This window comes from Cheilinus undulatus, linkage group 22 (assembly GCF_018320785.1).
Source record: "Cheilinus undulatus linkage group 22, ASM1832078v1, whole genome shotgun sequence".
NCBI lineage: Eukaryota > Metazoa > Chordata > Actinopteri > Labriformes > Labridae > Cheilinus > Cheilinus undulatus.
Window position 1 is genome coordinate 30457112 of NC_054886.1, and position 23184 is coordinate 30480295.

A 23184-nucleotide genomic window follows, 5' to 3' on the forward strand; every position below is an offset into this window, starting at 1 on the left:
ATTGGATGGATTTGGATTTTTGTTCAAACTAAAGACATCTGAAGAATATTTGTGCCTTGGAAAACTGTAAAAGGCATTTTCACATTGTTTATTTCCTTGTATTTTGTTGTAAGTAATATAACAATCTTTCAAACCCATGAATGAATGACACACACTTTTTAGCTCTAACTCTCCAGTATGACTAGTAAAGGATAGGCTGTCATCAAATGTGTTAAAAACAAAACTACATTGTACAGACCAGTGGTTATTTACTGGTCCAGAGTCTGGACCCACACCCACCTTCTTGTCAACCAATTATGATCCAGATTGCTGAGATTATTGAATCATTACCAAGTGTTTTTGATGAATAATGTTGCAGTAAAGGAGGTTCCCAGGCATCGATTTCCCAAATCAGCTTAACGGCCATTTAAATTTTCTTTAACTGTCAAATTCATAACTGTGTTTTTGTGTCAGTTGCTAAGATGTGGACCTGATATGCTCTGTAGAGCGTGGCTAACGTTAGCAGCTAGCTCTGCTAGCCTTCCTCTTTATAGATTAATATCGTGCTTTGATATGTGGTCCCCTTAACTTTGGCTGAGTAGTTAAATGTGAGTTAAACCCTCAACAGCCTACATACGGCTTTATTTCCATTTATTACTTAATAAACTGTCGTACCACCGTGTCCTCACTACACGCTAACTGCTAAGCTCCTCATGTTTACGCCTGGCGAAGTGCCGGGGAGAAGCCCAAACAGGAAGGCAACATCCATTAACTGAAGCTACAGCGGCCTCTAGTGGCAGGAGGCTCTAAAGACCATTAGACCGGGATTTAAAGCCAGTGTTTAGAAAGCATGATAGGTAAATAGTTTAACTGACTTGTAAATCTTGCGCTGGCTAATTTGATACAGGACGTTTACTGTTTAACCACGTGCATCACTAGTTTGGGCCCTAAATTAAGAAAGCATGAATGAACAAGGAGAAAGGGCAAAAAACATGTTTGAAATAGAAGGACATGCATGTCTAATTTTCATTTTCCTTAGAGCATGGTGTAATCCACACACAGAAATGCCTGTTTTTGCTTTTACCATACGTTTGCTGTATTGGAACAAACTGAAAGACTTCTTGTGTTCTGTAAGATTGTTTTTTTGCATAAAGAAGAGAACAGATTGTTTCAGAGTGTGAAACCTTTAATTCAGCATAATAAAACAAAGATCAGTTCACTTTATAAAGAATGCACAGATTCTACTCATATCAGGAAGTGTTTCAGCAGTGGTTAAAACAATAGGATTAGATGAGTTACAGAGCTTTCAGGTTTAATACAAAATGAATGACAACAAAATCACACAAGGTTTTTTCAACAGTATTCAGTACATGGTGTCAACTTTGGGGTGATCACATGGTCTTGGCACAGACGAATGGGAGATAGTCGGTACACCACTGATCATCCCAGCACTTATGATCTGTAAATATCAAAAACACAAGAGACAATTTAGTTATTCTGTATATACCAACATTTACACATGCTGTAACAACAGATAATGAAGCACTGTCAAAAAATGTCATAAAAGAACAAAGAAGACAACCACATATGATAAAGTGCTGAATAATATAATTTCTTTAAGAAAAGCTTTTCAAAGGAAAACTTTTATTTTTACTTTTGATTATTCCATAAAGCTCAGGTGTCGAAGCTCAAATCTTCTAGATTAATGTGGAGTCAAACACAGATTTTGTGCATTTTATATTTACATTTAACAGAAATTTCATTTCAGTGTGATTTAATCTTGTATCTTTTTGTTTGGTTGTTTTTGAGTTTCCCATTTATTTGTATAGAATAAGAAAACAAAGGCTCAGAAGCCTTTGCAACATTAACTTTTCCACAATGTTCTCAGATTTTGAGATAGTGGATTTTAGATTTTTGTGAGTTGTAAGCTGTAATCACCAAGGTTAAGAAAAAAAAAGTCTTCCCTTTGTAACGTGATAAATCTAAAACTTAGAAAAAGTTGAACTTTCTGTAGATAATCATGGGGAGAAATGAACTTTTAAATAATAAAATGATTTTTTGAGATTCATCCTGTTTATGAAAGAAAATATTTAAGCATTCAAATCTCTTGATGCAAACAGTTTTTAACTTTGTATTCATATTTTCTAAAGTAGCCTAAGAGTTAACTGACTGGACTTCTACTTGGTGAAATATTTGAATTATTATGGCCCGAGCACTGACATAGGGTCAGCTAGGACCCCATTGTATCTGTGTGCGTAATTTTCTGACAAAAGAATCTCTAATTTAGGGGCTTTAAAATGCTCAAAATTGTACCAAACTTTGCAGAAATTCTCCCCCCAGTAGGAATTTTGGTATTTTGGTGGAATTGTGCAAGTCTATCAAATAGGGGCTCCACTGGGGCCCCAAACATGAGATAAGAGACTGGGTAAGAGCTACAGGCATGGAAATTGGTACACTTATGTATCATGATTAGACAAAAACAAAAGTCTCTCGAGGCCATTCTCTAAAGGATACAAGAAGCACACTACAAACAGCTAAGAGTCAAATTTGGGCATTTTTGGATGATTAACAAGCTTCATATTTTAACAAACTAGTCTGAGGGATTTCATCTGATTGACTCTGAGTTGAGTTTTTAATCTTATACTAGACAACCTGGAGATCTCCAAACTTGAACTGATTTTTTTGTACATTTTTTGCAGTAAAAACACATTAATAATGCCGTATAACTTTTTAATACTTGAGTCAATCATCACCAGACTTTACAGGGATGGTCACATATCAACCCTAAATACATTTATACACCAGTATCATAACTTTCCTATAGCGCCCCCTTCTGGCAATTGAACATTTTAGCCACAGATTTTTTTGTTTTGTTCCCTTTAAATATTCAGCCCCCTCATACCCTTCAGTCTAGTCTTATGAATTTTGGTCTTCATATGGGTCATCATAAGACCCACTTAAAAGCCTTTTGGACCCATGCCCAAATCCCAACAGGAAGATGTGTACCAGGGTGTGAGGGCCCTTCAGCGCTGCTTGCAGCCCTTGTTTCTTTATGTATTTGTAAGAGAGTACATAATCATCTTAACAGTTTAAATAGCTGGTGCCAAAACTTGTTATTTCATTTTGTTTAAAGGGGCTCTATGCAAGATTTAGAAAAATATCAGTGTAGCGACACCGCCGGCCATCAGGCGAACTACAACAATATTGTGTTGCTCGTCCACGACGGCACACTCCTTGCTCATGAACGAGCCTCTGGTTTATCAGCTGATACACACGCAGACCAAGGTGATTTACCGGCATCATGTGTACAGAGGAGGTAGGTGAAGTAACACTTAAAAGTTCCACCAACTAAACATGAAAATGAATAAAGCATATTTGAACCTCTAGTGCGGACACGGCACAAAGGCTATTAAAAAAAGGACGACATTTTCGCGACCATTTCTATGAATTAACAACTTAGCGACTTAGTGCAGTACTGACCAATTTGATTGTCTTTTTAGGTGTGTAATGTGTGATGTGTATTGAATGGGACGCGTTTTAGAGCAGAAGCAACAGGGCTAACGTTGCTTAGCTCTGATGATGGTGCCTCGACCACGGATATCAGATAGCTGACATTATGTGTTGAAGATATTTTACAAACTAAGTATCAAAACATAAACTCAGTAAGTTGAGTCCAGTGCCTGGAAGCAAGAAAAAGATTAAATATTATCCAGGAAACACTAAATGAGTAACATAACATTCTCGTTGTTTGGATTGCATCTTTGTAAGCAAGCTAATGTGATGTAGCATATGGTTTATACAACATAAAACACTACATTGTATTTCATGGTCCAGAGTGATGCTTTACCTTTTCAACAGAAAGACGGCCATCTCTGGATCGGTATTTATCCCGAGCGCCGAGCTAAGCTCCCTCTATTTCTCAAATACTCCATCGATATTTAACCTCCATTTCCCCCTGCGTCGGTCACACTCTCTTTTAGCTTGACGGACTTCAGCAGATAAAACTGTCTTAGTTTTTTATGTTTTCGAGGAGTTTGTGTGGGTGTTTGGGCTGAGCTAGCCGGTCATTTACTGACAGAGGCAGCCTTCTCCATTCAACACGCTGTTGTCAGGTATAAACAGAGCAACGCGCATTACGTAGTACCCAACGTCACTTCCGTTCAGATTTCGCGGAAAATTTGGCCTGAGTTCTTCACAGAGAAACGACTCCACAGGCTTATACAGGCAAACAAGGAAGACATAAAGAGCCTCATTCTTCACATCGGGATAAGTGCGCACCATTATATAGTCAAAAGTGGGAAGTTTTAAAGCAAAAATCTTACATAGAGCCCCTTTAAAATGTCTAATGAAGATTAAATTACCTCCATAGTTCATCTGTATACAGTTCTGCCAGCCGCTTTTATTGTCCGGCTGTCCTGGACACCAGAGGGGAAAATTGAAATACGAACCATCACTCCACAGCCAAACATACTCCTTAAGAAGAGAATAAAACATGGTAGACAACATAAAATAAAGCATGCTTCTGTTTATGTTGTTATGCTTAATAATGGCTAAGTAACAAGGAATCACTAACATACCTGTTGTGCATCTGAGCCACCAAGCCATGCTAATGGATATCCACGAGAAACCTCCAGTATCATTTCCTGAATGAATATATACTCATCAAAGCTGTGCACTGATGCAAGGTTCCCACCTCGGGCCTGGCAGCGTTTCTGTAAATATTTGGATGGACAGAGAAAGTTGATTTTTTGTCAAACAACTCAAAAATCAAAGCATTACTTTCTTGTAATACTAACATGCTCTTCAATTACAGAAGTTAAGTTGCATTACCACTAAAAGTCGCACAGTTCTTGGATGATTCTGCTCTGCAAACTCAATGATCTAGTAGTAGAACATTATTAGCATGTTGGGGGGTTACTTTTTCACATAAGGCCAGGAAGGTTTAGATGGCCTTTTCCCTTAATAATTGAATCATCATTGAATTTACCTGGGTTATCTTTGTCTAATATTGAAATTTTATTGATGATCTGAAACATTCAAGTCTGAAAAATAATCAAATTAATAAGAAATCAGTCGCCCAATCATGCTGGTTACCTCAGCGTAAGCCCAAGTTGTTGGTGATGGAATGTAGATGAAACAGCGACCGTTGTGACCAGCCCAACCAAGGGGGCAAAATCCAGATCCCTGGACACTGAGACTGGCATCTGCAGAAAAAAACATGCTAACTGAACTCTGGGACTGCAACTTAAGGCCCCATCCACACGGAGACAAAAACGATACATTGCCATTTCGTTTTGAAAAAGTTTTTCGTAAAGACAGGATAGTTTCAGGAAATATCCGCGTAAGCGCAGAACCACTGAAAACGCTGTAGTGCATATGCCAAGCCTGTATGTGGCGCTGTATTGCTGCCACGGAAATAGACCAAAAGAGAGAAGAAGATCACAGACAACTGACACAAACCTTCTTTTAGTTGCCCCTCTGGTTTTTTTAAGCAAATCTGGTCTGTGCGTGTCGCGGCGGTGGTAAAGGAGCATCAGATTTTGCTGTAAAATCTATAACAAGCTCAGTAGCCTCTGCAGCATGAACACAACCCTGTAACACGCCATTGTTGTTTTGGTCAGACCGGTTCACCCACAGATTCATCAGGCTCTGCTTCTGGAAGAGCTGCATGGTTCAATACAGCACATGAATAGCATAATATTCATGTGCTGTATTTCAGTAAAACCCTAAAAATATGCATAAATATAAAGAAATATACATTTGTGGTACACAATGAAAAGCATTTTAAATAGCATGAATTTTGATATGGAGGCAATTGGGTAAAAAAAAAAACTCACTTTGTTGAGCATATGGTCCAAACATCAATACATCAGGTTGTGCTTCTTGAACACCTGGAGATATAATACAACCGTCCTTAACCTCAAATCATCTGGTGTGTTCACTTTAATGTACAGTAAAAAGTTTCTCAGTCTCCTTTTGTCTCTTTCTTTGTACCTTCCACCATCCTAAAGGGAACTGAACAAGTAAGGTGCAAACCTTGTAAAACTTCAGTGGTTTATCAGAGGATCTGCACTCAAAAATAAAATCAACTTTCATTGATTTTAAATGTAGCAACTTACCTTCTTGGATGAATGGATTGCCGGTCACACGATCATCCACTGCCTGTGGAACGGCTGAAAGATTCAACAGCATTGATGGACATACTTAACTTTACAGACATAATTTCTCTCTCTCACTTCTCTTCTTAAATCTTGATTTCTCTGTCCAGACTCACCTGCAGCGTTAGTCAGGGCCATCACGGCACAGACAAGCACAAACATGGTCAGCATCTTCACACCTGGTCTAGTAAAAGTGATGAAAGGATTGTCTTCTTTTGTCTCAGCTTCCTGTGAGAAAAATCTGCTCTTTTATACAGCTGTTGTCTCTCTCACTTTAGAATTAATACCTAAACCTCATCCAGCTCACTGTGTTTGAGGGTTAAACAATGAACAGACATCTGTAAATGCTTGTTTTGAGAGTTATTGCATGAAAAGGCAACACTTTCTAACATGATCTTGCATCAAATTATGACCAAAGATCAACGAATGAGGAGGTGAAATATCCCACTGAAGCATGACAGTCTGTGACCTATGAACCTGAATACTGTAACTAGCTGTTCAGACAAGGAGAGCACATTTATTTTTCTGTTTTTGTTGGAAGACATTATTTAAAGGTGAAGTCATCATGCTAACCTGGACAGTGGACCCTGTAGATGGCATATCATATTCTGTCTAAAGTAAGTGTATAGTAGATGTCTTTATGGTGGAGTTGTTTTGAATGCGGAGGCACCGATCCAAGACAGAAACCCAACATAAGATTGTGATAAGTTGCTGGAAAACTAGTACCAGATAGTTAAGACTGTTGGAACAAAATGGTGTTGTGTCTGAAGCTTAAAAGGTTACAAACACAAACTATCCTGACATGTTGCACCAAAGCTTGCAGAATTAAAAACGACACTCTGTATATAATGATTTAGAGACTTGTTATAATGACTGCAAGACAGGTGGAGACAAACAAAGCAACAATATTCAGAAAAGAAAAGGCAGCATCAGAAACCCTTTTACCATCAGTGTTTTTATTGTCAATGATATACTGTAGATGAATAAACCTTGGTATTATGTGTGCTTGTTTAAAACTGTTAATATGAAACAACCTCAACCTTTTTATAGCTAACTTGGATAAACAAAGGCTGAATAAAAATTACTATGACTGTCATCAAACATTAGTCAGAAAACAACCTTTTTCCTATATTTTAATGGATGTCATCATGTCTGTTTGGAACCATACCTGATTATACTTTGATGTTGTGATGGTTCAGTGGTGTGTTTAAATGTTTTTGCTTGCAGCTATTGTAGAAACTTGAAAACCACATGTAGCTTTGCCCTTAAGCATATCCTGATCAATCTCTTAATGAAGTCTTAAAGGGGCAGTTATATGCAAAGTAAGCTGCAAGCTCTCTCAGCCTGTTTGAAAATTGGAGGAAAAGGGACCTCCAGATTACACTGGCAAATACTTTTTTACAAACATCAGTTAAAGTCAGAAATATAGGAGAGTCAGCAACATGAATCAGGCTTTGAATTTGGAGCAACATGGTTCTGCCTCTTCCAAAGGGAGACAAGTTTTATATACTATATCAGAAAACTGTTCTTGAAATAAATAAGAGATGACAGACCAAATTTTCTGATGTTAAAGCCTTTTAATTTTGCTTGCCAAATACCATCAGATAGCATTCTTTGCAGAATACAGACTAGCTCTTTTAAGAGGTGCAAAACCAAAGACACACTCCAGCTCCTGTTGTTGTCAAGTGCTCGATTTCCTCAGTGGTACGACAGTGATAGTAAGAATAGAAAATATGAGATTAGTTATGCAGCCTTTATATTGCTTATGAAATCAATTACAATAAAATAGATGAGTTTAGTTAAGTCTTCTATACACAATCTCTCCCCTACCCGGTACAAAATCTCCTTTGTATGGGCAAGGGGATTGTTGGATTTTCTTGGCACAGACAAATGGGTGTAATTCAGAGCACTGGCGATTATCCCAGCATCTTCCCTTCCCTGAATTTAAAAACAAGAGCATTCATTCTTGTTCTTTGCATCAGCATCACTACAAATTAATTAAACAACAGTACTTTGATCATAATCAATCAGAAAAGACACATTACTAAACGTTAGTAGTATTATAAGACGTGAATAAAAAATGAAAGTAGAATTACCTCCATAGTTCATCTGTAAACAGTGCTGGCCTTTACAGTAGTTGCTCGGCTCACCTGGACACCAATTTTTGAAATTGAAACATGAACCATCGGTCCACAGCCAATAGTCACCCTTAATTAGGGGAATATATTGAACGTAAACATCAGTGTTTAAACAAAGATTTGATTCAGCAAACTATGATTTTGTGTATTGTGTTTCATACCTGTTGTACATCCGAGCCTCCAAGCCATGCTGGTTGATAACTCCAAGTGTGTTTATATATCATATCCTGAATAATTTATGCTCAGAGAAGCTGTGCACTGATGCAAGGTTTCCACCTTCATCCTGACAAGTTGTCTGCAGAAATACAATGCAAGCAAAATGTTATATCCCAAGAAATATATGGTAAAAATGAACATCATGTGTGAGCCAGAAACTCATGCCAGGCACATTTCCACCTGATATGTATGGGATGTATGGGCCCAGGACCTGCTTTTCAGTGGATTAGAGGGACACAGGATAAAGGCCAGGGGTTAAGGTTAGGCAAGGGTCGGTTTAAGGCAGTGCTACTCAACCCTCTCAGCCCCATTTCTGTCATAAACTCCAAATCTTTCTACACCATATGCATAAATAATATCCCCTATCTTCTCTAGCTGGTTTACCAAAGTCCCCTTGATCCCATCTAATAACCTTACTGGATCTCTATTTACTGTCTCCCACTTTTTAGTCCTTAGGCCATTTACCTCCAGCCTTCTGCTCATAGGTTCTCTTTCTGACTGCCAGACTGTCTTCAGTATCATCCACATCCCTTCTCCCCAGGCTATCCCCTTCCTCTTCAGAGTTGCTCAGATCCTGCAAACTGGTTTTCTACCTGCAGCTGGATGGACACCAGCTGACTAAATCAACTGACTTCTTAGAAAGTGCAAAGCAATGTGGTGACCCTGCACTCCTATAACCACACACTTCATTCACCCTGATCTGTTCTAAGGCCTTTAATTAATGGTATCTTGATCCCAACCTGGCCGACACATTTCTCCCTCTCCTTCCCTCCTGTTTCACCAGCGGGTATATATTGAATGGAAAGCTGCAAACTAGTGCTACCGATCACTTAAAAAAAGTTTTATGAGACCAATAAAAGAGGTGACATGCATCTCAATGTGGGTTTGATTGTTACCCATTTGTCTTTTTAGGCCGAAGCATATATTTGATTTCGATTTGAAAAGTCTGGTGGTTCTACTTTAGTTGTACTCAAATGACGAGACTCTGTCGTTTTACCCTTAAACCAAGCATCCCAGAGTGGACAGGGCCATATTCATCACCCCATGGGGTGGTAAATTCGACAGGTGGAGAGAGAGATTGTCAATTTTAATACAAACATGCATCCAAGTCCCTTCCACCAGAACTTGTGAGAATGTTAAAAGAATCTTTTCATACTGTTGGTCCCAGCATCCTCTCCATCACCAACAGTTGCCTCTCAACAGGATGTTTCCCCTCTGATTTCAAACATGCAGTAGTCCAGCCTCTTCTAAAAAAAAAGAAAAAACTACTTTAGACACAAAACTTTTATCAATTTTAGACCCATTTCCAAACTCCTGTTCTTATCTAAAATTCTTGAAAAAGTCCTTCATAAGCAATTGATTCACTTTTAACCGAAAATGGACCACTTGAGAAGTTCCAATCTGGTTTTAGAGAGAACCACAGCACAGAAACTGCTCTTTTAAAAGTTCTTAATGACTTGTTTTTAGCATCAGATGATGGCAACTGTTCAATTTTTGTTCTTTTAGATTTGAGTGCAGTGTTCGACTCAGTCGACTGCAATATGCTGATCGCCAGGCTCAAAGATTTGGTTGGGATCTAGGGACCAGCTCTAAATCTCCTTAAATCATACCTGGAAAACAAAGTTTTAAAGCATTTTTTAATGATTTATCCTCCTCCTTTTAGCTCCCCTCCTGTTTTCAGTATATATGCTGCCACTTGGTGCTCTCATAAAAAACATGGCTTAAAATTTCATTTTTATGCAGATGACTTACAGCTCTACCTCCCACTAAAAAGCCAAAGCCCACAGTCACTACAATTACTTTTCCACTGCCTCCAAGAAAAAAAAAGACTGGCTGGCTCAAAACTTTCTATTCCTAAATGAACAAAAAACTGAAGTAGTCCTATTTGGCCAACCTGACTCCACCAGCACCCAACAGAAAGACCTTGGCCCAGTTGATTTTAGAATACATTTGAAAATGTTATCGCTAGTTTTTAAATCTCTCCATGGTTTAGCCCCCTCCTATTTATCAGACCTTTTAACCCCATATACTCCACCTCAGTACCTCAGATCCATTGAGCAGTCCTTCCTTGTTGTCCCTAGAGTTAAACATAAACTCAGAGGTGACCGTGTTTTCTCAGGGGCAGGCCCACATCTGTGGAACCATCTGCCTCGTCAAATTAGAGGTGGTAACACTATACATTAATTCAAGGCCCAGCTCAAAACCCACCTGTTTTCCATGGCTTTCAATACTGCTTAGAGACTTCTCCAATCAAAGAAACATTCTCCTCTCAATTGAATGTGTACTCTCTGCCATGTTATTGTGTCTTGTCTTGTCTAAGATCTCCTGTAATGTTTGGTTGTTTCTTATTATGCTTTAAGTGTGAAGCACTTTGGTCAGCTGAAAGCTGTTTTAAACGTGCTATATAAATAAAGTTTACTTACTTACAGAATGTTTGAGCCTCTGAATGAAACATATGCAAGCAGAAGAAAGCACTGAGCCTTCAAAGTAAAAAAAAGACAGAGCTGAGAACTATAAACCTAGCGCGAGTTTGACTCATTGTGTGTTGTTTTTTGCTTTATATTTACAGTGGCTCAGTGCATCAAATGGCAAATGTATGTTTAACAGTCAACATTGTTCCTTAATAAATAAAATTAGAAATTTTAACATTAATATTCAGATCATCTCTTAATATAATTATGACCTACTTGCCCTGTAACACGACCAAAAGCAGTGTCTATGTGATTAGACTAAAACACAAAAAACTTAGTGAGGGTGTTCATAGAAGTATTGCAAAAGGACCTACAGTTACAATACTACAGTTAGACAACAGCAGCACTGGTGCATTCATGTGAATGGTTCTTATTACCTCAGCTTGAGCCCAGGTGGTTTCTGTTGAAGCATAGAAAAAACAGTGATCATTGTATTCATCCCAGTCAGTGGGGCACAACCATGATCTTTGCATGTAGAGAGCATCATCTGCGAACGAACGAACAAAGAAATGAACATTTGAAGCACCAAAGCAGAGTCTAACCTGAGCTTCAAAATTCATTATAATGTCTGCATTCAGGGTTTTAATCAGCACATTTCCTTTGAGAAATTAATCTTAATTGTTGCTTTAAAAAAAAAAAAAAAAAATCTCAAGTTTAGGACGATGCCACTGCCATTTCAAGAGGCCTTGTGTTTTGGACGTCTGCAAAGTTAAGCATAGTTTCATCTCTTAACGTGCAAAATATTAGTATGTTCCCTCTCATTTAGTTGAGCTCAGACCAAAGTATTCTGAAAGTCTGGCAGTTGACAGCACTGCAAGCACTTCTTTTAAAGTATTCTTTTAAGTTATTGTAAAGTCAATCTGTCCCTACATGAAAAACAGTACTGCACATTTACTGACATGCACATCCAGATTTGTACTCACAAAAGCAGCTGCTGGTGTTTTCTGTCTCTTTTCTCTTCTCGAAACTCGGCAGATCAATATTGTTTGTCAAGAATTCTTTTGTGTGTGTGTGTGTGTGTGTCCAAGGTTGTTATAGTTAACTAAAACTAAATAACTAAAACTAAAATTCAAAAATCATTTTAGTTAACTGAAACTAAATAAAAACTAAGCTTTACCAAAAAAAAACTAAACTAACTAAAACTGTATTGTGCGCATACAAAACTAACTAAAATAAAATAAAATAAAATAAAAATGGAGACGAAATATCCTTAGTTTTAGTCTTTGACACAACCATACTGAGTGGCACACACACAAGCCAGGGAAGTGTAAAATTGCCTGATCTGATTGACTGATTGATTAATCTGAAGACTTCACACCGTGGTAGTTTAATGTCTGGAGTTGTATTCAAACATCATCATTAAATAAACAAAGGAAAAGTGAAGAGTGGCCTGTTTTAATATGTTTTTAAAAATGTATGACGCTCACTCAGCCCTGACATCTATAATGGAGCATAATGGAGAGAGAGACTGTGATGCAGCCCCCTGTATTATTATTTTAATATTTAGCAATAAAACTGTCAGCAGGAAAAAAAACTTAAGGCTCACAGAGATGCTGTACATTATGATTCTATTTGTTGAGCCATGTTCTGAGTCAAATATAGGTCTATAATAATAATTTGCTGGTCTGCACAGTCCAGAAAGTTCCAGTTCCAGAGAGATCATATCAGTATTCAGTATCAGCCAATACCCGACACCTTGGTATAGGAATTGGTACCAGGAAGGAAAAAATTGTATCGGAACATCTCTAAGATACAGAATGCTTTGAAAAACTTAACAGCTTGGTAGTCCATCAAAACATCCTAAAGTTAAGAAAAAGGCCAGCTCACCTACAAAGTACGATACTGAGTTCAGTCCACCAGGCTTTCTTAGCACTGAAACAGTTGGAAGTGAAATACAGTAGTCAGATTTCTTTCACAGTGGGACGACAGCATATCAGGTTATAATGACAGCAGGAAGACATGAGGAGAAAGGCATGAGGCCTCATGGCTGTCAGACAAAATCTAGTTATGAAATAACCTCAAAAGGGTACAACCCTATATCTAAAAAACATTGCTAACATTGTGGAAACTATGAACATCAACAGAATAAATTAATAAAAATGATATTTTCGTTGTTTATCAGAGCATTTGCCCTGAAAGCAAACTCACCTTTTCAACTGGATCGTCCCATCTTCACTGCATCAGGCTCTGCATCTGGAACAGCTGGAGTCACCATACCAATATAATTTAGAGTGTTTTATAGACATCTTTTACAGGAAAACAAAAACAAGCTCAACTATTTTATTCAAAAAATGGAACAAAGATGGACCCACCTTCTTGGATGCCTGGTTCCTCTGTTGTTTCATCAGGATCTGCTTCTGGAAAAGCTGGAGATTTAAAATAAATTCCCATTGGCTTTACTTGTCAAAGTGACTTTTCGTAGACAATATTGAGAGGCTAGCTCTTTTGTACTCTCTCTGCTCTATCTACTCTCCCTCATGAATCAGCTGACTATCAGTACACCGTGATGGTTTGGTTGTTTCTCAGAGATTTGGACTACATAGTTTATTGAGTTTATTGTTTTGGTAAAACAGAACAAATACTCACCCTCTTGGAGAAGAGCCTCTGCTGTCACATTCAACGCTGCTTCTGGAACCGCTGTAAGGTTTAACACAGCACTTAATTTACCGGCTTCATTACAGATGCATTAGTTTTGATTTCTCTGTCAAACTCACCAGCAGCATTGGTCATGGTTATTGGCAAACACACATAGTAACACAGTCCCCATCTTCATGGCTGAGTTGATGCAGATAGTAAAAGTGATGAATAGATTTAGACATCTTCTCTCTTTCTTGTCAAGATTCAGCTTCCTGTGTGAGGATGCTGGACTGATCAGCTCTTATATACTCTTACTTTTCTCTAAGTCTTTGTCCTCAAAGAATGCATCAATACCTTATCAGTGGTTACCATTTTATCTTAATATTGACTTTAAAGGTTCATTAACTATTCAAGCAATGAGGAAATAAAATGCTTATCCTTCAGGGGTTCGACTGACCAATGAGACATGATAATCTGAACAGGATGGACATTTTAGACAGGAACAACAACATGAAATGTTCTAAAAATGTTTATGTGCTTTTACAGCATGGGATGTCTGAAAAGTCCTTATCTGGGTCAGAGCATTTATAATAAAACATTTTCACTTTGGTGAGGAAAATACTGGTTTACCTGGTTGTTTATACCTCCATGATAAGAACACCAATGGTTGTTACTCCTTAACCTGTTTAAGTGACAGATTATCCAAAATAGGTTGCAGCTGTATCAGAGTTCTTAGTATGCAAACACCAATCTCAAAAAAGTTGGGACACTTAGTAAAATGTGATATAAAGATATGAATATAGGAATTAACAAATAGCCCAGCATTTGACTGGTGACCAGTCCAGGATGTCTCTTTTCCCAATGACAGAATGGATGGATGGATGGATGGATGGATGATGGATGGATGAAGGGATGATGGATGGATGATGGATGAATGGATGGATGGATGGATGGATGGATGGATGGATGTTGGATGTTGGATGCTGGATGGATGAATGGATGGATGGATGGATGGATGGATGATGGATGGATGAAGGGATGATGGATGGATGTTGTATGCATAGATTGATGGATGGATGGATGGATGGATGGATGGATGGATGGTTGGATGTTGGATGTTGGATGCTGGATGGATGGATGGATGGATGGTTGGATGTTGGATGTTGGATGCTGGATTGATGGATGGATGGATGGATGGATGGGTGGAATTTACAAATCCTTTACAACTGATATTGTATTGAATAGATCACAAAGACAAGATATCAAATGTTCAAACTGATACTCTTCTTTCTTTCCTGGAAGACACACTTTGAAATCCCCATGATGTGTTTCATAAAAGATTGGACAAAGAGCATGTTTACCACAGTCCACACACTCCATCACCCTTTATTTTTTAATGAAACTGTCTAAGCATCTGAGGACTAAAGACACAGATTGTTGAAGTTTGGAAAGTGGAACTCATCCTTGATCATCAAGTCCTTCTTACCTGCCACGTGGACAGTTTTATTATTCTGCCCCATGGAATCTATGAACAGGCCCAAATACAAACTGGAGCTTCTCTTATGACTGTTTAAATAAGAAGCAGATTATTCACTCTATTTTCTACCTAGCTTTGGACAATGATTGCCATGGGGGTTCCCATTCCTTTTGGATTGATTTCCTTCTCTGGAAATTCTTCTGAAACCAATAACATTTCCAAACAACTGAACAAAAGAGTTAGTTCTTATAAAGAAGAAACAGGGTGCGTATTCATTAACATGGTTAACACCACGATGTGAGATCAAGGTCACCTGTACAGGTTGGGTGAAATCTCTTTTTTTCACAGGGGAATTTGGTGGTATCAATGTTTGATTGTTTCATGGAGAGGTATTCCCTGGAAAAAGGGCTCGCTTTGAGTATGTTTCTCTTATCCCCCCTCTCTCTCTCTCTCTACAGTTGAAACCAGAAGTTTATGTACAGTGTATAAAAAGACACCTTTACTCCCCATTGTGAGATCAATCAGACTGAACTTTTCCTGTTTTAGAGTCAAACATCTTCATGCATTGCCTTTGTATTTTGTAGCATTGCCTTTAAACTGTGTGACTTTGGTAGATTCTAACAAGAGTTTGGAATTTTGGCCCACTCCTCCTGACAGAACTGGTGTAACTGCAGGTTTGTGGGTTAATTTGCTCACACACACTTCTTCAGCTCTGCCCACAAATTTTCTCTAGGATTGAGATCGGGCCTTCATGATGGCCACTCCAAAACCCTTTGACCTTAAGCCACTGTGTAATAAATTTGGTGATATGTTTAGGGTCATTGTCCATTTGGAAGACCCATTTATGCCCAAGCTTTCACTTCCAGGCTGATGTCTTGAGATGTTGCTTCAATATTTCACAATGTTCTTTCTTCATGTTGCCATCTATTTTAGTGAATTAGTAAATGGTCCCTCAAGATATCTAGTTTTAGAGATAGGTGCCTCTCTCTTTATGATTGCAACAAGGAAATGAATGGTTATTCTTGTGATTAAAAAAAACACACATTATGAAGATCCATACTATGGTTATCATTTTTATTGTATTCTTGTGATTTACACTCTAGAGCAGTTTTAGCCTGCAACCCCCCCAAAAAAAGGTGCCAGAGACCGGGGACCCCACTGCACCTGAAGATGGTTGAACACACCCATGCACATTCAAGTGTAGTCATGTGGAGAAAAGGCCGTCCACATGGGGGGATAGAGGGGAGAGCTTTCTGGAGACCATAGAGGTCAGCAAAATCATGGTCCATTGTGCCTTTATAATAATCACTCTTATCACAGCAACAAGGTTTTTTTGTGCCATAGACAATAACCCTCTTGAAAATGTAAATCATTTTTCTTAAAAACAGAATTAAAATTAGTACAAATAAGAAAATGTCAGAAAAGGTGGTGAAATAGGATTTTAAAAGTAGCTGAAATGGGTTAAAGTGGTGAGAAATAGGCAAAAAGTAGTCAGAATGGTTTAAAGTTGGAGAAACAGGCATAAAAAGTGGTACAAGGGGTTAACAGTGGCAATATTGCCTTAACAGTGGTAGAAATGGGTTTAGAGTGGTAAAAATGGGTGGAAAGGGGGGGAAATTGGATGGTGAAAGTGGGTAAAATTGGTTTGAATTGGCAAAAATGGGTTAACTGAGGCAGAAAATAGGCAGAAAGTGGCAGAAATGGGTTAAACTGGCAAAACTGTGCAAGAAAAATAGAGAAATGTGGTTCAAATGAGTGTAGAAAGTGATGGAAATGGTTTAAAAGAGACAAAAAATGACTCTCAAGTGGAAAAAAAATGGGCAGAAATAGTGGTGAAATTGGTGTAAAGTGGAAAAGAAATGGGTAATCAGGCAAAAATTGGCGCAAATTATGTAGAATGATGAAAACTGGAAAAAAAATAGTGGCAAAAATTTGGTGGGAAAAGAGGTTAAAAGTGGCTCAAATACATACTTTCAACATTAGAACTCAATAATGGTTTAACACACTTTATAGCTTCAAAATGAGGTAACTGTTAGCAAGGATGCTAGCACCAACACTATTGATAAAAAACACCTGTACTGATATCATCAATAAATCACAGCAGGTTGGGGCCATTCTCTGGGGTTGTCTATGTATAAATCTCACCAAAGGACCATGTTCATAGAAATGGCTAAAATATACAAAGGCATCTGGTGACCCCCTGTCAGTGTCTTGTGACCCCTATGTTGAGAACCACTGCTCTAGAGTGTGAATACAATTGAAAAGAAATATCCCTCTGCAGGATGCCCTTGGCACTGCGGGGTTCTCTGCTGTCCAAAGAGACTTCACAGTTTTCTTGCACAGACAAACGTCTTCAAGAAAGAGCAGGGCTGGTCATCAAATTTCTGTTCATCTGTGAAAATACAGAGAGTAAATCAGGGATGAACTGACTAATTTTCTAATGTGCTACACAGCAAACATTTGGAAAAAGATTGACAGACTTTAATATTCTATCACCACAGATTAACCCTCGGATCCTACTATGTCCGTTTTGAGGACATTCATCATTTTTATCATCACTTTTTTGAGTTGATAGTCACATTTTTATAGATTGAGGCATCAAATTTGGCCTAAGTTATTATTTTTCTTCAAATTAAAAAAAAAAACAAAAAAAAAGCATGTTGCCCATAGAACTCCATTGACGCTAAATAGCTCCATCCACCCTTGTTTGTCTGAAATCGGACAAAAAGGCTTCCATTAAAAACACGTTTTTGAGTTTGTATCTATGGCACCAAAACAACATATAGCAACTGTTTTTTTTGTTTTTTTTTGCAGTCAGTTGATCACCAGGGATCTAAAATTTACCATTCCACCACAGTGATCCAGCAGATCATGCCAGCACACCATTTTAACCCCTACAGCAACGCACACATGGTTTTCCTTCCATGGACTCAGACTGTTTGGAGCGCTATTTCACCCGCTAAACACCGTCAGAATTAAATGAACCGATTCATGCCACTAGATATGGATGTCTGAGAGTGGGCTACATGTGTAAGGAAAAGTTTGTGTTTTATTAACACCTTTCTGCATGTCCGTTTTCTGGACAAACAAGGACAGATGTAGCTAAAATATGGAATTTGGCACTACCAAAAAAATTTCAATGCATCAAAATCAATTTTACTACTCATCAATGGCATGGCCCAGACTCTATTTAATGAAAAACCTTTTTTTCTGGATCATTTTATATGGTAAATACGGTGTTTTTGTGTTTTTTACCAAAAAAACAGTGACATGGTGTTCAATAACTGGTATAAAAAGGGTGTAACATTGATTTTTATTTATTTATTTATTTATTTTTTGTGGTTGAAGTTGTTGAAGAGATTTGAAGCAGTGAAAGTAAAAAAAAAAAATGTTGAAAATGATTATTTTATTAACACCTTTCTGCATATCCGTTTTCTGGACAAACAAGGACAGATGTAGATAAAAATTACAAGAGAGCGAGGGTTAAAAATGTTACTCCGTGGGTCTGGTGTTAAGTGACAAGCAAATACAGATGTCTATTTTGCTACTACTTAGTCAAATCTGGTCAAATTTCAGAAAGAGAGTTCTTAATTGATTTACCTCCAAAGTTCATCAGCAGACAGTGGGCACGGGCTCGGTTATCAGGCTGTCCCACATCCCAGTAGTTAAACATGAAAGGTGAGCCATCACTCCAGAGCCAGGTACCCTCCTGGAAGACAAGCAGACCAAAGAAGAGAAGAGACAGTATTTGTTATGCATAGATTTATGTCACTTTGAAATCCGCTGTAATCCTTAACCAACCTGTTGTGCGTCTGAGCCTCCAAGCCATGCGAGTGGGTATGTTTGAGTTTGCCTCTTTATCATTTCTTGAATGGCGTGCTGCTCGCTAAAGCTGTGTACTGATGCAAGGTTTCCACCTCGACTCTGACAGTTTCTCTACAAATGAAGAGGACAGTCATTAGAAATGGCACTTTAATTTGGCATAACAAAAGACATTAGCTTAGATGGCAGTCAGTCAGTTAACATTTCAATAATAAATGAAATCCAATGCTAACATATAAAACCCCAGTTCCAAAAAAGTTGGGACACTGTGGAAAATGTCAACTAAATGCATTGATTCTCAAATCTCATAAACCAATATTTTATTCACAGTAGAACATAGGCAACAAAAGGCTGGAAAAGTAAGTGGTACTAATGAAAAACAGCCAGAGGGGCATTTTGCAACAAATAAGTGCAACCGGTCAGTAACATGACAGGGTCTAAAAGGACCATTTTATGGAGGCAGAGTCTCTCAGAAGTAAAGACGGGCAGAAGTTCATTAACCTGTGAAAAACGGCATCTAAAAGTTGTGGAGCAATTTCAGAAAAGTGTTCCTCAATGTAAAACTGCAAAGACTTTGAATATCCCACCATCTACAGTCTATAAAATCATTAAAAGATTCAGAGAATCTGGAGAAATCTCTGTTAGCAAGGGACAAGGTCAAAGGTCGATGTTGGTTTGCTTGTGGTTTTTGGGTCCACAGGCAGTACAGCATTAAAAAAGACACTGGAAATCACTGCACGGACTCAGGAACACTTCCAGGAATCATCGTCTGTCAGCACAGCCATCCAGGAATGCAAGTGAAAGCTGTATCATGCAAAGAAGAAGTCATATGTGAACAGGATTCAGAAACTCTGCGCCAAAGCTCATTTACAATGAACTGAGGCAAAATGGAAAACTGTTCTGTGGTCACTTTTTGCGAGTTTGGGTTGTACATTCAAAACTGACGATGCTCTTCCACTCTCTCTGCAAGCTGCTCTTCCAACCGTCCTCCACCCCACCTCCGTCTTTTTATTCTGCTTCTGACTAAACTGGTGTCATTCTGTTGTCACTGATGCCTGCTCTGCTCTGGGGTTTTTGCTGCCTCACTCCCTGCCTTATGCTTTCCTTATCTGCATAGGAAAAGTAGGAACATGTGCTGTTCACGCTTAATACTTTCCACATAAACCACTTTCCACCTATTAAGCAAATTACATTTTTCTCTTATTTTTCTAAATATTAATGCAAATGACAGTATTTTTCAAGTCATCAGCCGTTAGAGCATAATTCAAATGTTTTTGAACAAACTTCATAATGATAACCATTATCTTTTAAAAAATAAAAACCTCAAAATGCACTGTTCCACGTTATTAAGCGCAACAGATTTTTAAAACATTTTATTGGTTGTAAAGAACTGAAAATGGTCATTTCTTGAATTTGCAGCATTAGGAGGTCATATTTACTGAAATCAAAGCTATTTCAATCAAAAACATCTTAACAGGCAAAGTTCCATGTTAACATAGTAGCCTTCTTTGATATCACCTTCACTATTCTTGCATCCATTGAACTTGTGAGTTTTTGGAGTTTCCGCTTGAATTTCTTTGCAGGATGTCAGAATATCCTCCCAGAGCTGCTGTTTTGAAGTGAACTGCCTCCACCCTCAGAGATCTTTAGCTTGAGGATGCTCCAAAGGTTCTCAACAGGGTTGAGGTCAGGGGAGGATGGGGGCCACACCACGAGTTTCTCTCCTTTTATGCCCATAGCAGCCAATGACACAGAGGTATTCTTTGCAGCATGAGATGGAGCATTGTCATGCATGAAGAAACTTTTGCTAGGGAAGGCATGTTTCTTCTTTTTTGTACCATGGAAGAAAGTGGTCAGTCAGAAACTCTCTATGCTTTGCCAAGCTAATTTTCTCACCTACCAGCTCTCTCCTCATGATACCGGCCCAAACATGACTCCGCCCCCTCCTTGCTGATGTCACAGCCTTGTTGGGACATGGTGGCCATCCACCAACCATCCACTACTCCTCCATCTGGACCATCCAGGGTTGCACGGCACTCATCAGTCAACAAGACTGTCTGAAAATGAGTCTTCATGTATTTCTGGGCCCACTGCAACCGTTGTCCAAGGCATTACACTATTTGACACTTTTCAGCAGCAGAGAGATCCTGTTTCTTTCCTATATTGCTGAAACCTGTGGCCTGCTTAATAATGTGAAACATGTGGAACAGTGCATTTTGAAGTTTTTATTAAAAATAAATAAATAATAGCTGTCATTATGAAGTTTGTTCAAAAACATTTGAATTATGCTCTAATGGCTGATGACTTGAAAATTACTGTGACTGTCATTTGCATTAATTTTTAGGAAAATAAGAGAAAATGTCATTTGTTTGATAATGTGGAAAGCGGTGTATGCTCAGCGAAAGGCAGGGGAATCCCAGAACAGCCACACTGCCGTGGTCCTGACTGAAATGAGCATTTAAAGCCCAGTTCTTCAAGTATGAGCTTTTGTAATACAGAAAATTTGCCACATTTCTACCATAAGTGATAGGGGCCGACTCAGAATGATCCTGATTACCTCAGCATCAGCCCAAGTCATTGTTGTATCAACATAAAGGAAGCAGCGCTCGTTGAAACGGGTCCAACCACTCTGACAACCTGCTTCTCTCTCTGTAGTGACAGTATACCCTTCACCTGCAACCAAATTCAGAAAAAAAATTAACAGGTGAAGCACCCAACCTGGACCACAGTGATACAGAAAAGTATGTAAAGCTTATGCAACATGATCTTTGGGCTTTCATGCATCAGTAAACACAGAAAAAACAAGGTCGAGGATACTTGAAACTGAAGAAACACTAACTCACCCTCTGGAGCACATGGTAATGCTTGATCTGCTTCTAAAACAGCTGAAAGATTCAACACAAATTCATTGACTCCTGTCATCTGCTGTTTTACTCTGCTCACATAGTAATCTCATGGCATCACTGTGTCATTCTTTATATTTCCTGATAATACTCACCAGCTTTGGCCATCATGGCACAAGTCAGAAACAACACGATGAGCATCTTCATGGCGGTGAGGTGGCTGAGGCGTCAAAATGATGAATGGGTTTTAATGCCTTCTGTCTTTTAGCGTCTGCTGAGATACCGAGCAGGTCTGCTCTAATTAACGGTTATTAACCTTCGTTATTTGTTTTGAACAAATGCCCAAAAACCTTATCAGGTTCAATGCACCAATAGGTACAATGTCCACGCTGTGATCTGTGCTCTCAAAGGCTTTCAACAACATTTTGTAGCATTTCTGTGGTGATTTGTGCCCATTCATACTGTTAAGCATTTATGAGGTCAGGCATTGATGTTGGACGAGAAAGCCTGGCTCACAATCTCTGTTCCAGTTGATCCCAAAGGTGCTCGATGGGGTTGAGGTCAGGGTTCTGTGCGGGCCAGTCAAGTTCTACCACACCAAACTCATCAAACCATGTCTTTATAGTCCTCCTTTGTGCACTGGGCTACAGTCATGCTGAAATAGAAAAGAGCCTTCCCCAAACTGTTGCCACAAAGTTGGACGCAGAGCATTGTCCTAAATGTCTTGGTATGCAGAAGCACTAAGACTGGCCTTCATTGGAGATAAGGGGCCTAAGCTAAACCCTGAAAAACAGCCCAATACCGTTATCCCTCCTCCACCATACTTCACAGTTGGAACATTGCCATCAAGCTGGTAATGTTTTCCAGCATCCTCCAAACTCAGGAACATTTTAGTCTAGTTTTAGACCATAAAAGTCTTTACACTTTAGTCTGAACTTTTAGTCCAAGCATTTATTCTCTTTCCTAAATCAGGTACCAAATCATGGTAGTGTGTTCTCTGCACCCTGCCAAACCTGGGGTCCCTGCTTTCTACAGCTGCATTGTATTTTACCCACAGTGAACACGTCATGGATTTTAGATGTCAGACGAAAACTACATTACATTTTAGTCTAGTTTTAGTGATCTTGATGAAAATTAAACTTTATATTTGTCAGTTTTAGTTACCAAAGATCTATTTTTGTTAGTCTTAGTCTAGCCTTTCTCATGAAAAAAGGCTGTCGATGAACATTTTTAGTCAGAGTTTTAGTTGACGAAAACACTGGACTGCATGGATAAATGATTGATTTTATACACATGTGACTCACACACCTAGATCCAAAAATAAACAGGTGCATCCAAACACTTTCGCCCATATAGTGTACATCTCACATCAACCTGGGCAAATGCCAAGGGGGGTGATTGGACTAAATCAGGGGTGTCCAAAGTATGGCCAAATGTGGCCCATTTTGATTGGTCCACAGTAAATTCTAGATATAAAATGAAATATGGCCCTCATTACAACAT

General features: G+C 38.6%; 2 protein-coding genes across 8 annotated transcripts; both read right to left on the reverse strand.

Annotated features, from left to right (window-relative positions):
• Positions 1-1199: 1199 nt before the first annotated feature.
• LOC121505008 (ladderlectin-like) lies at positions 1200-13808 on the reverse strand. 7 transcript variants are annotated; one of them, XM_041780125.1, is made up of 16 exons: positions 13677-13808; positions 13549-13599; positions 13275-13328; positions 13111-13164; positions 12790-12834; positions 11340-11362; positions 9648-9738; positions 8437-8570; positions 8234-8345; positions 6254-6365; positions 6099-6152; positions 5817-5870; positions 5074-5183; positions 4557-4691; positions 4341-4452; positions 1200-1438 (listed from the first exon to the last, which is right to left on the reverse strand). In XM_041780125.1, the coding sequence occupies exons 9-16, from the start codon at positions 8237-8239 to the stop codon at positions 1371-1373; spliced, it is 651 nt and encodes a 216-aa protein (XP_041636059.1). In that variant the 5' UTR covers positions 8240-8345; positions 8437-8570; positions 9648-9738; positions 11340-11362; positions 12790-12834; positions 13111-13164; positions 13275-13328; positions 13549-13599; positions 13677-13808; the 3' UTR covers positions 1200-1370. The 7 variants fall into 7 exon arrangements, with proteins under 7 accessions (XP_041636059.1, XP_041636055.1, XP_041636061.1 ...); XM_041780121.1 differs by having other exon boundaries at positions 11340-11449; XM_041780127.1 differs by having other exon boundaries at positions 6254-8075; positions 11340-11449.
• A 2268-nt stretch (positions 13809-16076) lies between these two features.
• Positions 16077-21981, reverse strand: LOC121505009 (ladderlectin-like). The gene is made up of 6 exons (XM_041780129.1): positions 21837-21981; positions 21682-21723; positions 21396-21511; positions 18818-18952; positions 18617-18725; positions 16077-17408 (listed from the first exon to the last, which is right to left on the reverse strand). The coding sequence occupies exons 1-6, from the start codon at positions 21886-21888 to the stop codon at positions 17341-17343; spliced, it is 522 nt and encodes a 173-aa protein (XP_041636063.1). The 5' UTR covers positions 21889-21981; the 3' UTR covers positions 16077-17340.
• Positions 21982-23184: the final 1203 nt, after the last annotated feature.